The 15,228-nt window shown below is 35.0% G+C and overlaps 2 protein-coding genes across 2 annotated transcripts in view; one reads left to right on the top strand and one right to left on the bottom strand.

Moving 5' to 3' along the window:
* The window catches only part of LOC130892156 (uncharacterized), a 41,346-nt gene extending 32,319 nt beyond the window's left edge, over positions 1–9,027 (bottom strand). The window contains exon 1 of the mRNA XM_057797373.1: positions 8,254–9,027. The gene's annotated coding sequence lies outside the window, so the exon portion shown is untranslated. The remainder of the gene's footprint in view (positions 1–8,253) is intronic.
* On the top strand, positions 2,634–4,031 carry LOC130892446 (uncharacterized). The gene has a single exon (XM_057797873.1). The coding sequence runs from the start codon at positions 2,634–2,636 to the stop codon at positions 4,029–4,031; it is 1,398 nt and encodes a 465-aa protein (XP_057653856.1).
* Positions 9,028–15,228: the final 6,201 nt, after the last annotated feature.

Here is a 15,228-nt window from a genome sequence, read left to right as displayed (position 1 = left end):
CGTTAACCGCATTAACAGTCTGGAGCTGAAGCTAGCTGGTAGTACGTCATAATATGTATTCTAAGGAAAAAATTCATCTTGTAAACGAACTCCACAAACCGATACGGAAAAAATTTCCTCGGAGACGCACTATTATTAAGGGTCTTGACGATCTTTGGCAAATGGATCTTGCGGAGATGAGGAATTTTGCATCACAAAATAGGAATCATAAAATGATACTGGTCGTCATTGATTGTTTTTCAAAGTTTGTGTGGACACGCCCACTAAAAACGAAGACCGGAGAGGAGATTACTCGGGCATTCTCGGACATTCTCGCTCACACTAGACGAATACCAAAAAATCTGCAATCTGATCAGGGAAAGGAATTTTACAACAGCAAATTTCAAAATTTAATGAGAAAACACAACATAAATCATTATAGCGTATTTAGTACAATGAAAGCCTCTATGGCAGAGCGAGTTATAAGAACGCTAAAATCGAAACTCTACAAGTATTTCAGTTTAAATGGCACCTACAAATGGATTGATATTCTGCCTGAAATAACTCAAAACTATAACAATACAAAACATTCCACATCAAAATATAAACCTTCTCAAGTCAACAAATCCAACGAAAAATCTATTTTGAATAACACCTATAGTCATTTAAAGATAGCCGGTCCACGAAAATTTAAAGTTGGCGACATTGTGCGCATATCCAAGGCAAAGCATGTCTTTGAAAAAGGATATACACCCAATTGGACTACAGAACTATTCAAAATCACCAAAGTTAAAATTACCAATCCTGCTACGTATTTACTTGAAGACATGCAAGGTACACCAATCAGCGGCTGCTTCTATCATGAAGAACTACAGAAAACATCGAATCCAGACATTTACTTAGTTGAAAAGGTGCTCAGAAGAAAGGGTAACACAATGTACGTCAAGTGGCTTGGTTTGGATAGCAAACACAACAGTTGGATAGAAAATATTGATATTGTATAGATTTTTTTTTCCCCCGGTTCGCCGCGCTAAAAACCTTGAAAGAGCTCTATAAATTGGAGTGAGCTTTGGATATCAAACCCAGTTAGCAACATGAGTTCCCAAGATAGTGGTATTGTCGACATCGAATCTGATTCGAGTAACTACAGTTCAGAGTTAGATAGAATATTGGAAAACTATGAGACTGCTGTCAAGTCTGAAAACATTTACCTGCTTTCAACACAGTATCCAATTTCGGGGTATGAAGTAAAATGTGGAATAAGTCCTGCAAGATCATTCACACCTGCTGTTATCTTATCTCAACATCTTAAGTTCAGCAAAATATCTTTCAGTACTTATGAATGGAATACCTTTATCTCAATTATGTCACAACAGATCTTTCATACCGGAGACGAGTTCAAACCTGATTCATTACCATGTGGAAATTACTGTACCATCACCCCATTGAATTACGATGACAGTAAGGTAATTTTAGTCAAGAAACATGGTGTTGAGTATTACATGGATGAAGAAGTATCGCAAATTTTAGAATTAAATAATTTAATTATACAACATACATCTGTGTTAGAAAATTTGAATTTTTGTGAATATTATTATAATGTTTTGGATTTCTGTAAAAATACCTTCTCCGAAAGTCCTTTACAAATTTTATACGCATTTTGTTCTATTACACCAAACGATATGTTACACAATGCTCTTAGAGAATTTGTATACTTTTATAAAGTTAAAGTTATCAATGATTTAAATAAATAATTATTATTGTTATTGTTGTTTTTTTTTATGTTACTTTTAAGTCACCCGGTATACGTTACTTTTAACTGTATTTCAGTAATAAGACGCTATCAGTGAACCGCAGATTTTTATATTACAAGATTAGCGCTCCCGCTGTTATCATCGCAACGAATCTGACTCGATTACGTGCGTGATACCTTACATTGACAAAAAATCTCTTTTTATTTATACGTTATACTTTTATGTTACAAGATTAGCGAATAATAATGGTATATATAATTTTTTAAAACCCAAAGACTTTTAACCGACCTGGTATATCAGCGCTCCCGCTGTTATTATCGCAACGAATCTGTCTCGATTACGTTTGTGATACCTTACATTGACAAAAAATCTCTTTTTATTTATACGTTATACTTTTATGTTACAAGATTAGCGAATAATAATGGTATATATAATTTTTTAAAACCCAAAGACTTTTAACCGACCTGGTATATCAGCGCTCCCGCTGTTATCATCGCAACGAATATATAACTTTACGCATGCGCAAAAACGAAGTCTCTCTCTCTCTCTCTTACACATTGTCTCGCTGCTCTCTCTCTAACACACGGTTTTCCCTATTTCTGTAGTCAGACATACGTTGTTCATCTACTAACAAAGTAGCATGGTATGATGTTAGATAACTTTTGTTTTACTCTTAGCTAGAATCTGATTTTGTTACTACAGCTTGATAGAACTGTTGCATGTTGATTGGCGAGTAAAAATTGAGGTTATGGCAGAGAACAAAAAAAATTGAGATTTTTATCTGATTTATGCAATATGGCCTATGATGGACTACTTAACGGATCCCAATGATGGACCAGGGGTCTGAAATAAACAAAATAAATATATTGTTTTAGTAGTTTTTCTTTTCCATTCATAGAGATGGCATCCAAAAAAAGACAACAGTGGGACGAGCATGATATGCGACAGGCTATTGAGAACGTACAAGATCACAGTATGGGCTTTAAGTTGGCTGCAAAGACCTTCAATGTTCCCAAAACAACTTTGCGAAGGCGTTTGGCTAAACAGGACAGTTCCAAGGGTAATTTGGGAGGACGAACCGCAATTTTCTCTAAAGCCATCGAAGAGGAGATTGCAGGATATATTATTGATATGGAAACACGTTTTTTTGGTTTAACCTCTAAAGATTTGCGGCGGATGGTATTCGAAGTAGCCGAAAAAAATAAAATAGAGCATCGTTTCAATCGTGAAACAAAAATGGCAGGTTGGAAATGGGTGAGGGGATTCCTGAAGCGCAATCCACGAATTTCTTTGCGTAGTCCAGAAAGTATATCATTAGCTAGAGCCCAGGCTTTTAACAAGCCTAATATTCAAGCCTATTTCAATGCACTATCTAACACTCTGGAGCAGTACAACTTTCCTCCCGAAAATATATTTAATATGGATGAGTCAGGTTTGACTACGGTCCAAAAGAAATGTCAAAAAATTTACGCTTCAAAAGGTCGGAAGCAAGTTGGTGCACTCAGCAGTGCAGAGCGTGGGCAGCACGTGACCGTAGTGTGCGCAATGAATGTCATGGGCACTTACATCCCTCCTGCTCTTATTTACCCTCGTCAAAGGATGAACGATGAGCTTATGAACGGTGCTCCCGTTGGTAGCATAGCTTTCGTACAAGAAAAAGGTTGGATGACCAGTGAAATTTTTTGTAGATGGCTAAAGCATTTCGTGAAGTATACGAAAGCATCTAATAACAATAAGGTTCTTTTGCTCCTAGATGGGCACAGTAGCCATAAGAGTCTCGAATCTCTTCAGTTTGCAAAAGAAAATGGGGTAATTGTGTTCTGCTTCCCGGCACATTGTTCACATCACGTTCAACCATTGGACGTAGGATTCTTCCGTCCTCTTCATACGTATTTTGATCAAGAAATTCAATTATGGCTTCGTCAAAACCCGGGGAAGGCAGTGACTCAATTCAAAATAGCAGGTCTTCTCAATCAAGCTTATTTGAAGAGTGCTGTACCATCAAATGCAATAAATTCGTTCCAAAAGACTGGCATTCATCCTTTCAATCCTCATGTCTTCGAGGACTGGCAGTTTGCACCAGCTTTAGCAACGGATAAGCAGATTCCCGAGGCTCAAGGAGATATCATCGAGAACCAAATGGAATTAGAAATTCAAACCCCATCCACATCTGGGCTTAACATGTCTTCATCGTCAGTTCTCGACATTTCTGTGAAGGAAATTTGTCCTCCCCCTCAAACTGTAGCAATTGGTACTGATAAAAAAAATGCAGAAGAAGGGGAAAAACTGGTCATTTGAATTCAACACCAGAAATTCATGAACTCAAAGAGAAGGTTATAGAAAAGGAAACAAAGATAAGAAAACAACAAGCCAGGATAGTAAAACGGAAACTTGTCATTGAAAATGACAGTTCTGATGAAGATGAATCCGCCTTAGAGAACTTTTTGGAAAAGGGACAAGATGACTCAGATGATGATGCTAGCTGCCTTTACTGCAATGAGTTATTCTCGCACTCACGTGCAAAAGAAAAGTGGATTCGTTGTCAAAAATGTAACTCGTGGTGCCATAATGAGTGCGCTGGTGTTTCCTTCCATTGCAAGTCTTTTATTTGTGAGCTCTGTACCTAACGTGATGTTAGTTTGTTCTATATTTTTTCTAATAAAACTTTAGACATTTTTTTTTTCATTTATTTTAAAGGGGTCCGACATGGGCAGATGTGTGCCAATGATGGACCCCTCGACTACTTTTTTAAAAATAGCTATGCAATTAAACAGGAAATTATTTGGCAGAAAAATCTTCCTATACTATAATAAACTTCGAGCTAAGTATATATTTTCATGTAAAAAAAATTAATAAGTCCAAAACTAAAAAAGTTGTAATGATATTTCCTTAAGGGGTCCATCATAGGCACATTTCCCCTATACAAACCATTGATCTACTACATATGCTTTCAAATTTTTTTCACGTGCTAAACACACCGTCATGGACAGGATTTAACAGTAGAATTATCCATGACAATAGTCCGAAGCAAATTATATCTTATCTAACTCCTATCAATTCATCACCAACAAATGTATCAGTCGTAGCCTACACCATGGAACAAGCACAAAAAGTTGGTCAAGAATGTGGTCAAACTTATGTACAAGTGACTTATGACTTAGCAATAGCTAAAATAGCTTATAAAATTCAAGCAACTGAAGGTCTCAAATTTAGTAATCTTTTTATCCATCTTGGCTCGTTTCATTTGATGATGGCTTTTTTTAAAGCTGTTGGTACTAATAGAAGGTAAACATTTTAATCGATGCAAACGTCTGCATCCATTAATGGCATTAGGCTTACAGATGTTACATTTTGACGAATTTTTAAAACATAAGAGTGCGGAATACGATTTTGTGAAGGGACAAGTTTATGAAGATCTTTTAGAATATCAGGACAAACAAATTTTATTTTTATCTTCATCAGAAACTAATTTAGTACCTAATCAAGTGTTATCACAGCTGCTCGATTCTTATAAAAGATATGTAGCAAAGACCAGAGAAGGTAGACATGGGAAAACAGCACAGTTCTACCTCATTTATATACAGTTGATAAGTTATTATATTAATCTTTCAAGAAGTATACGTATGGGTGACTTTCAAATGTTCAAGCACGTGATTTCGAAAATGGCTAACTTATTTTTCATTGTTAATCAACCAAATTACGCTAGATACTGTGTTAAATATTCCGATAATTTAAATAATGTCGATAAAACTCATCCGGGACTAGAAGATGATTTTAATAAAGGATGCTTTGGCGTCAAGAAAACTGATAAGCCATTTTCGCGAATACCAGTAGATCTAACTTTGGAACAAACAATCAATGCTGATGCTGCTAAACGACTAAGTGGCATCGCTCACTTTACTAACTCTATAGCGGCACGTCAACGCTGGACTAAAAGCCACAGCATAAGAGCAACATTAATATCACATGTCTTGGATGTATGTGGTCTAAGGTACTTACAAGATGTTACGGCAGAATTACAACCGAATAGAGTGAAAATTTATGGAAAACAAATTGCTGATTTCATTGAAGTTCTTGAGAAAATTGTAATCCGTTTGATCCGACATTAGACAAAGAAAATTTGTATAATATTGCTACATCAAAGTCTGCATCTCCTGAAATTGCTGACTTTTTATTAAATATCGAAGAGAATGGTGAGAATATAAAGCACCAATTTATCAGTGAATGCGTTGTTGATGAAGGTAGATTTGACAAGCCTATAAAAAAAAAATTTTAAATTTTGCTGAGGCGCCAAAGAAAAAGAAGTTGACTTTGGGCAATAAGGTTGTTGAGCTGCGAATGCAAAGAGATCTATTTGGTAGGATGTTGGGGATTTCCCTCACCCACAAGGTTCACATCGAAAAAGTTTTGAGATACCCGCTTACCCCCATGCCGACGTCAATGTGTCATCCAGATGGTTGAATTTGCAAAACGGATAAATCGCAATTAGCAAAGCTAATTGAAAAGAAAATGGAAAATAGTACAGATCAACCGCCGTCATCTTTTGATGTTTGCCTTGTTGATGGTTTCTTTTTGTTACATCTCATGAAAGATGTACCACAAACGTATGATGGTATAAGTAAGAAGTTTTCGAGTATTATATCCCAGATGAAATCTACTCGGATTGACATTATCTTCGACCAATACTTCTCGCCGTCCATCAAAGACTGTGAACGTTCGCGACGTGAAGAAGAAACAAGTCCGGTATCAATTGGTCCAAATCAAGTTCGGCCACATAATTTTTCAGCAGAACTTGAAAATATACAATTTAAAGAAGCTTTAGTTAAATTCTTTATTGATCACTGGGGCAATCATGACATGTCATCTTTCATTGGTAATAAAACTATTCACGTAAGCTTCAATAAATGTTATTCTTACAAAGTTTTTGATAATAAAGTAATTAAGACTACTGAAGAAGAATTATCATGTGAAGAACACGAAGAAGCTGATTCTAGGATAATTTTTCACATTTGTCAAATCGATTTTGACGTAGACGTTGTTATACGCTGCTCTGACATTTTGATAATACTGCTGGGAAATATGGATCACTTAAACGCGTCTTTAAAAATTTGGATAAATATGGGTGTGGGTAATCATCAGCGATACATAAACGTCAACGAACTATACCGTATTCTTGGTGAATCTTTATCAAAAGCATTACCGTGCTTCCACGCACTAACCGGGTGTGATTATACGCCAGCATTTTCCAGAAAAGGCAAAGTTAGGCCTTTTAAAATTTTAGAGAAATCTAACGAGTACCAATTAGCATTCAAAAACATTATTACGGATGACGACAACATACTTGACACTACGTATGCTATCCTTGAAAAATTTATTTGTGAGATGTATGGAGTTAAAAATTCTTCGGATGTTAATGATGTTCGATTTCATCTATTCTCCAGTAATTTTCAGTCTAAGAAATCCGATGAGAAGTTTGATAAAAAGTTTAGAAATTTTGATTCATCCAGTTTGCCACCTTGTAAAGCAGAATTGTTCCAGCATTTGTTGCGGGTTCGCTACGTTACTAAGCTATGGAGAAATGCTCACTCAAAACATCCAACATCTTTATCTCCTGTTGCTTCTGGTTGGAGAATCAACGATGACAAATATGATTTTGTTTGGTTTGTGGGACAGCAATTACCGTCATCAGATGCAGATGTAATAATTCAAAGTAATTATAAAATATACCATTTATCAATAGAAACTAAAATACTTTATAACGAACAAGAATTACAATAATGTTCATTTTTTTATATTATAGATGATAGAGTATTAGAAGACGACGACAATTCCCAAGAGGATGATCTAAATGATGTTTTCAATGAGACTGACGACGAAGATGACTATGACGATGCCGCCTTTTACTGTGACACTGTTATAGACTGAACAGTACTTTTTAAATAAACTAAATGTATGTAATTCGCGTGTGTTTTAATTTATACTAAATGTATGTAATTCGTGTGTGTAAATCAGGACATTTTAAATAAAAAAAATATTATTTTTGAAACTTGATGAAGCATTTTTAATTCACTTATTGATAACTTATTCAGATTTAATTTTCAATTTTATGTTACAAATTTTCCGTTTAAACTTGTCTACTGAAATAAGTGAGTAATGTATCTTTTCTATCATGTTCTGTCTCATTTTCGATAATGTTTTGTAACTGTCTCTCTCTCTGACTTCTAGCATCATACAGTAATTCCTTCCATGAGTTTTTAATTTTTATTTAAGATTAACAACCGAATTAATGTTTGGCAAATTAACTTTAGACTTTTTTATCTCAAAGGAACATAGTATAAAAATTACAGACATTAAAAAATACTTTAAATTTTTTATAAAAAAAAATAAAAAATTGTCTGTCACATGATTAACAATAATAAAAATATTTGGCAATAAGAAATTTATGTCTGGTAGACTTTTTTAAAGGCAAAAATATGAAAATTAAGTTTGTAAAAATGGTTTAAAAATCCAGGATTATTACCTGTACAGGTAGGATGCGCAGTAATCAACACAACCGCTTTCGGCAGACAGACCGCCCAGACTCTAACTGAAAGAGTAAGAAGGACAACATATCAGAAAACCAGCTGACCTGAAATTCTCTCTCAAAAACGTTGCCAGCTCCTATACTATCAGGTTTAATTGAATTTTAAGAGAATCATCTATCAACTTATAAATTTTAAGTTAATGCGTAAAACAGCGATGATTCTCCCATTATTTTAAAATAGTGACAAAAATAATGTTGAGTAGGTTAGCAGATAAATATTTCTATCTACTGATTTCGCTTTGTATTTCTATACTATTCTAATACAATTTCTTATCGAAGGTGAAAGATTAATTCTTAGGTTTCTGCTATTTCTATTTTTTGTAAAATCTACTACCGAGCTAAAGTTATAAGACGGATAAGAAAAAACGCGTAGTTGTAATCAAGTGTGGAGTCATGTACTACCTTTTGAATTATAAATTAATGCGTAGAGCGGCGATAATTGTTTTAAAGGTATGAATTTGATTTGATGTATCAAGTACTATTGAAAGTTTTGAAAGGAAACGGTTTTGGAACTTCTTCACCAATTTCCTTCTTGTTTCTGTACTATATTGATTCAACAATACCATATTTCATTAGTAGCGAATTTTGTTTACCAATTTTTTCGGCAGCTATTTGTATTCTATCAATAAGATGAAAGTGTTCAATACATATATAATACAACATGCTATATTTGAAAATTGAAATGAAATTTTTTTGTTTTGGTAAATAATAATTTCACTGTTGTTCATATCGAATTTTATCTCTTCAAATCTGCTGCATCTGTTGTAGCCTAACATTTATGTTTGTACCTTCATTATATCTCAAGCTAATTATTGGAAAAATGTATATGACTAATTAAAACAATAAGCAATAACAACAATAGTTCTAATATATTCTTCAACTCGTTACCTCAAAGTTACACTGTTGTATATCGCATTTTTTCCGAAATTGAGTTTTGGAGAGCACAGAGTTGTATGTACTTAAACCTTTCTTTCTACAAGATATCAGAGCTGTATGTTGCATTCTACGTCATGAGCAACCATAAATACGTTGTTGTATGACTATGAATTGCAACTTTTAGTGTCTCATAGTTGTATATACAACATACAGCTGTGATTTTCGAACATTCAAACTTTAAAATAAGTGTATGTGTCACATACACTTTTGTGATTTATATTTCATGCCTATGGTCAGAAATTAGCGAAACTAGGAAAGACTTATTGGTAAATTTTATATAATTTTGTGGCTTATTCAACAGACAATATATTAAGCGTTCTGTGGAATCGATACCGCTAATAAATTAATTTTTATAAGCGAAAATAAAAAAGTGATATCAGTTTTTTTCGATTGCAAAAAGTTCTTATAAGGTCATTTATAAATTTTGTATGTAGTTTTTTTGTTCACCATGGACAATAAATTGGCTGATTTTGAAAATTCAGATTCTGAAAATGAGAGTCTAGCAAATTTAAGGTAAGTTTTTTATTATTTATCGTTACAGACTCGGACAGAGTTGACAAAACATTTATTATTGATTTTAAAATGATTTTTTTGACGGGAAAAATTAGTTTACCGTATTGGACTTTTAGACTAAACGAATAGGGAGTCAATAACTTAACAAAACATGAAAATGCTTTAAGGAAGATATACTTCTCTTGTCATCTCTAACCGAGAACACAAAATCTTGCATGTTTGTGATTTTATTAAGTATTATTAATTTGTTTTAGATCTGAAATTCTTCGAAAAAGAGCCGATATGACGAGAAATAACGAACAAATTCTTGAATTAGCTGATATCGTAGATTGCGAAGGTTACGATACGGGGAGAGACAGAGAATATGTACCCTAAGATGCGGTCAGGGAAGACTCTGGCGATTCTTTTGACGTTTGTGCTGACGAAGACATAAATGAGACCGAACCTGCTGAACCTTTTCAAACCGACTTACTTACTGAAAAAGCTAAAACGCAAAAGACAAAGGAACCCCACTACCTGGAAAAGTAACGTCAGGAAAGCTGCACATGACTCAGGTAAAGAATATATCTCCGTAAGAAAAAAAATTGTTCCAGAATAAAAACAGTAAAAGACTGCCAAACGAAATATAAGTATAATTGCAAACAACTTATAACAGAAGGTGAAAGAAAACATATTTTTTAACATTACTGTACTTTGAACGAACATGGAAAAAGATTGTTTCTTTTGTCAACTTCAAAATAATTCAGTGCTCAACGACGCCGAACCAATAAAAATTCTGATAATAGTAAAAGAAAGTCATACGTTCACCTACCATTTTCAGATTGGAAGTCAGAACATTCAAGTTTGTAAAATGTTCTACTTGGGCACGTTAACCATTACCCAAACACCAGTATACACAACTCACTCAAAAAAAGACATTTCTTCTAATATACCTAAAACACCGACCCAAGGAAAACATATTAAACACAATATACCAGAAGAGGATGTGAACTTTGTCAAGATACACATAGATCCCTTCCCTACAGTAGAATCTCACTAGTGCATGGCTAATACGCAGCGAAAATACTTGGAGTCATCGTTAAATATGAAAAAAATTTATTCGCTGTACACTGAACTTTGCTGCTTCCAACAAACTGCCAGTGAAAGTTTTTTTATAAAAATATATTCTATATTTAATTTACATTGTTTTATCACCAAAAAGGACCGTTGCGATCTATGTGGAGAAATGAGAATTAGAGTTAAGGAAGACAATTTATTGGAGGATGAACAGAAATCTGTATTCGACAGACACCTTGAAGAGAAAGATGCATGTCGTTTGGAAAAAAAATAGATAGAGAAAGTGTCAATACTTTTTTGGTATTCGACTTACAAACTGTCTTGAGCTATCCGCATGCGGAAGTAAGCAATTTTTACTACAAAAGCAAACTAAATGTTTACAACTTAACTGCCATATTATGCAGCACAAAACAAGTATACTACGCACTCTGGAGCGAAAATCTTATACGTAGAAGCGAGAATGACATTGCAAGTGCCTTGCTGAATGCTGTTTTCAGAGACAATCCTAACTTGAAATCAATAATACCAGAACCGGACTTAGGCATGGGCCAACCCGGGCGTGCGCCGGAGGCCCCCGCTGCGGGGGGGCCTCGCGACGAGCCATATGATTGATTTTTAAACATATGAATGCAAGCGAAAAAATACATCCATAGCCAATGTTCAGAATCAACATAAATTTTATATGCGCAATCATTTTAAAAGTTCCGAAAAATCATATTTAAAAAAATGAAAGCTCGAAGTTGCGCCCAATGCATGGTATCGCTGATTCATTTTTTAAAATCACAACGACGAGTTATAAACTACGCTTCCCCCGGATGAGCTGTAGATATTTTATTACATATTTACGAGTGTACGCGAGCGCTTGTTTTTTAGGCTTTCTTGAAATCACCTCGTACATTGCGAAACATAGGAAACACTGCATTCTCGGAACAAGTGATTTTGTTTTGCTGCGCTCTACTCGCATCAATAGCATAAGTGTCAGTCTGAGGTTTAGTCGACTCGAGTACGGTGGTGCATCGACTCGCGAAAAAAGATTCAATTCTAATACTTTTTGTTGATATTGCCAAGGTGCAACGTCATTGAATCATATTTTTGAGTTTAAACTTGTGAGTGTGAGTTCTGCTCTTTTTGCTGTTACATATCAGGTGAGAGGACATTTTTATATTCCAATACAGTTTACTCCGATTTTAGACAGTGCCATTAGTGTAGATATATTTTCAAGGTGGCTGTCAGAAAAAAAATGAAAAGAACTTATGAAAGTGGAGCCGTAAAAAGAAAAAAAGCTAAACAAATTGAAATACAGAAATCGCAATTGCCGAAAATCGATACATTCTTTCCACAACAAATCGTTGTTTCGGATGTTCAGGGTAATACTACAAATGACGCGCACGAAATATCGAGCAGTGAAAATGTAGTTTCTCTGTGTGACAATGCCATTGAAAATAATGCAACTGTGACTACGGATAATGTGGCTAATGAAAAAATTGAATCGGAGCAAAATACAGTCATTGAAGAAAGAGTAAATACGCACGAAGAGTTGGAAAATGTTGGTTCTACAAGTAGTAATGTAAATAGTAAGAATACTATCTATGAATGTGATCCAGGACTATGGGACATCAATGAAAATATGATAAATTATTGGGTTGAAAAGGGGCCTTGTCAAAATATTGAAAAAGGATTTAAAACTTCGTTGCGCGAGTACCAAGAAAATGACCAAGTGAAGAAGAGATTTTTGACGCATACTGCTTTTAAACGCGATTTACCAAATGGAGAAAAAGCTGATCGCGCGTGGTTATTATTTTCACAGCATCAAGGAAGAGTACTGTTTTTCTTGTCGCCTGTTCTCTATGAGCGATTCGCCTTTCTCAAAATCAGGTTTCAACGATTGGAAGCACGTTCACGAATCGTTGAAAGAGCATGAAAATAGTTTGGATCACCGAAAAAGCATGCTAGTCTATTTGGAGCGTCAAAAGAAAATTAACTGTATAGATTCTGAATTAACGAGACAGTTTCAAAGTGAGAAAGCATATTGGAGGTATGTTTTGGAGTTTTGTGTAAGCGTAATCATATATTTGACATCAAGAGGGCTGCCATTGCGTGGTAACAGCGATAAATTTGGGGAAAGCGACAATGGAAATTACTTAGGGCTATTAGAACTAATCAGCAAACACAATATTTTTTTTAAAGACCACATTAAAAAATATGGCAATGCGGGGTCAGGCGTTACTAGTTATCTTTCAAGTACCATTGCCGATGAATTGATAGAAATTCTTGCACACAGAGTACTTTCGTTAATAATATCTGAACTAAAATTAGCAAAATATTATTCAATCTCTGTTGACTCCACCCCAGATAGAAGTCACACAGATCAATTGACTTTCATTGTGCGCTATGTGTTGAATGGGAAAGTAGTTGAAAGATTTATTTAATTCATAGAAATTTTAGGACATGAAGGCGAGTATTTATTTAATGTAGTGGTATCTCTTTTGAAACATTATGACATTTGTTTAGCTGACTGTCGAGGTCAATCTTACGATAATGCGCCGAATATGTTGGGTTGCTATAAAGGCGTCCAAGCGAGATTTATACAGGTATGCCCAGAGGCGGTTTTTGTAGATTGCTCGGGACATTCCCTTAATTTAGTCGGAACTAATTCCGTTTCATGTCACGCGCTGATTTCATTTTTTAACACTATGCAAAGTTTATATGTTTTTCTTTCGGCTTCTCCATACCGCTGGGAAATTTTCACATCACAGGGAGTTACTCTAGTTCTAAAAGCTTTGTGCGGTACCCGATGGTCTGAGAGAGCCGACGCGGCTCAAGCTATGAAAGAAAATTATTCCAAAATTCAAAAAGCTTTGGAACTTTTGAGTGTCGATATGAAGCAAGACGCAGATGCTCGACATCAAGCTTTGTGTTTAATGAATAAAATGCAAGAGTTTGAAATCGCTTTTCTGACGGTGTTTTGGAATGACGTATTGAGCCGCATTTACAAAAGGAAGATGCAGACCTCGCTCTGGTTGTGAATTTGTGGACATCCTTGCAAGCATTTATCCAAACCACACGTTCAAAATTTGCAGATTATGAAAAAGAGGCAATGAAACTGATAGGCTGTTCTACTCCTATTTACAAAGAAAACAATAAGCGCGTCAAAAAGCCAAACCTTCAAAATTCATATGTACAAAATTCGACTGACGCTGTTGTTTTAACAGCAAGAGAGAAATTCAGGACCGAAGCATTTTTAGTTGCAGTTGACAAACTATATTCCGAATTAGCTCGAAGGAGTGCTCAATATAAAGCACTTTTTGAGAGATTTTCTTTCATCACCGAAATTCTGACGTTGAGTGATCTGCAGATTTCAAATTCTTGTGAAAAGCTTTGTACTTTTTACCCTAAGGACTTCGATGCAGCCAATATAGAGTCTGAATTTATTCATTTTAAATGCCATCTACTAAACGCAAATGTTTTCGAACCGACCAAAAAACTTTTCATTGGTGAAATGTATCAATTTATGTATGAAGAAAAACTATTTGCTATTTTTTCAAATGTTGAGATCGCTATGCGAATATTTTTAAGTATAATGCCATCAAATGCTAGTGGGGAAAGATCGTTTTCAAGGCTCTCCTTAATTAAAGATGACCACCGAACCACAATGACTCAAAAAAAACTAAATCAATATAGCGTATTGTGTATTGAAAATGAGCTATTGAAATCGATTGACTGCACTAGTGTTATTGAAGAATTTGTAGGTAGCAAAATAAGAAAAAAATGTTTTTAATTTATGAACGTAATTTTGTACTATTTTTAGTTAGAAATAATGAATAAATTGACTATAATGAAAAATCAACATGATGTAAGAATTCACGTAAAACGCCCGCCTTACATAGGCCCCTTAAGTATTTTGGCCCGGGGGCCACGATGACTCTAAGTCCGGCTCTGTCTAATACTATGGAGTAACAGCTGCGTGCCCCAGAATAGGAATTCTCTAATGTCTTCAGCAATTTCACTCTTTATCAAAAGGAATCCATAATAATGAAGTTTTCTACTCCAGGCATTGGTCCTAAAATAAACAAAGATCGTATCACTGCCTTAGCATGCGCTAATGCTACTGGCAGCCACGGATTGCCTATGCTTGTAATTGGTAAAAGTAAGAAACCACGTTGTTTCAAGCACGTTAATATGTCTGCCATGCCTATCGTTTATACTTCGCAAAAGAGTGCTTGGATGGATAGTACAATTTTCGTGGAATGGTTTACAGAAACTTTTATACCCTCTGTAAAAGCCCACCAATCGAAAAATGGTAAAAGAGAGAAAACATTATTGCTTCTTGATAACGCCCCAACTCATCCATCATGTGACATCCTAAATGAAAAAGACGAGTTTATAAAAGTCATGTTTCTTCCACCT

This window comes from Diorhabda carinulata, chromosome 4, assembly GCF_026250575.1.
Source record: "Diorhabda carinulata isolate Delta chromosome 4, icDioCari1.1, whole genome shotgun sequence".
NCBI lineage: Eukaryota > Metazoa > Arthropoda > Insecta > Coleoptera > Chrysomelidae > Diorhabda > Diorhabda carinulata.
This window is presented reverse-complemented; position numbering and strand designations above follow the sequence as displayed.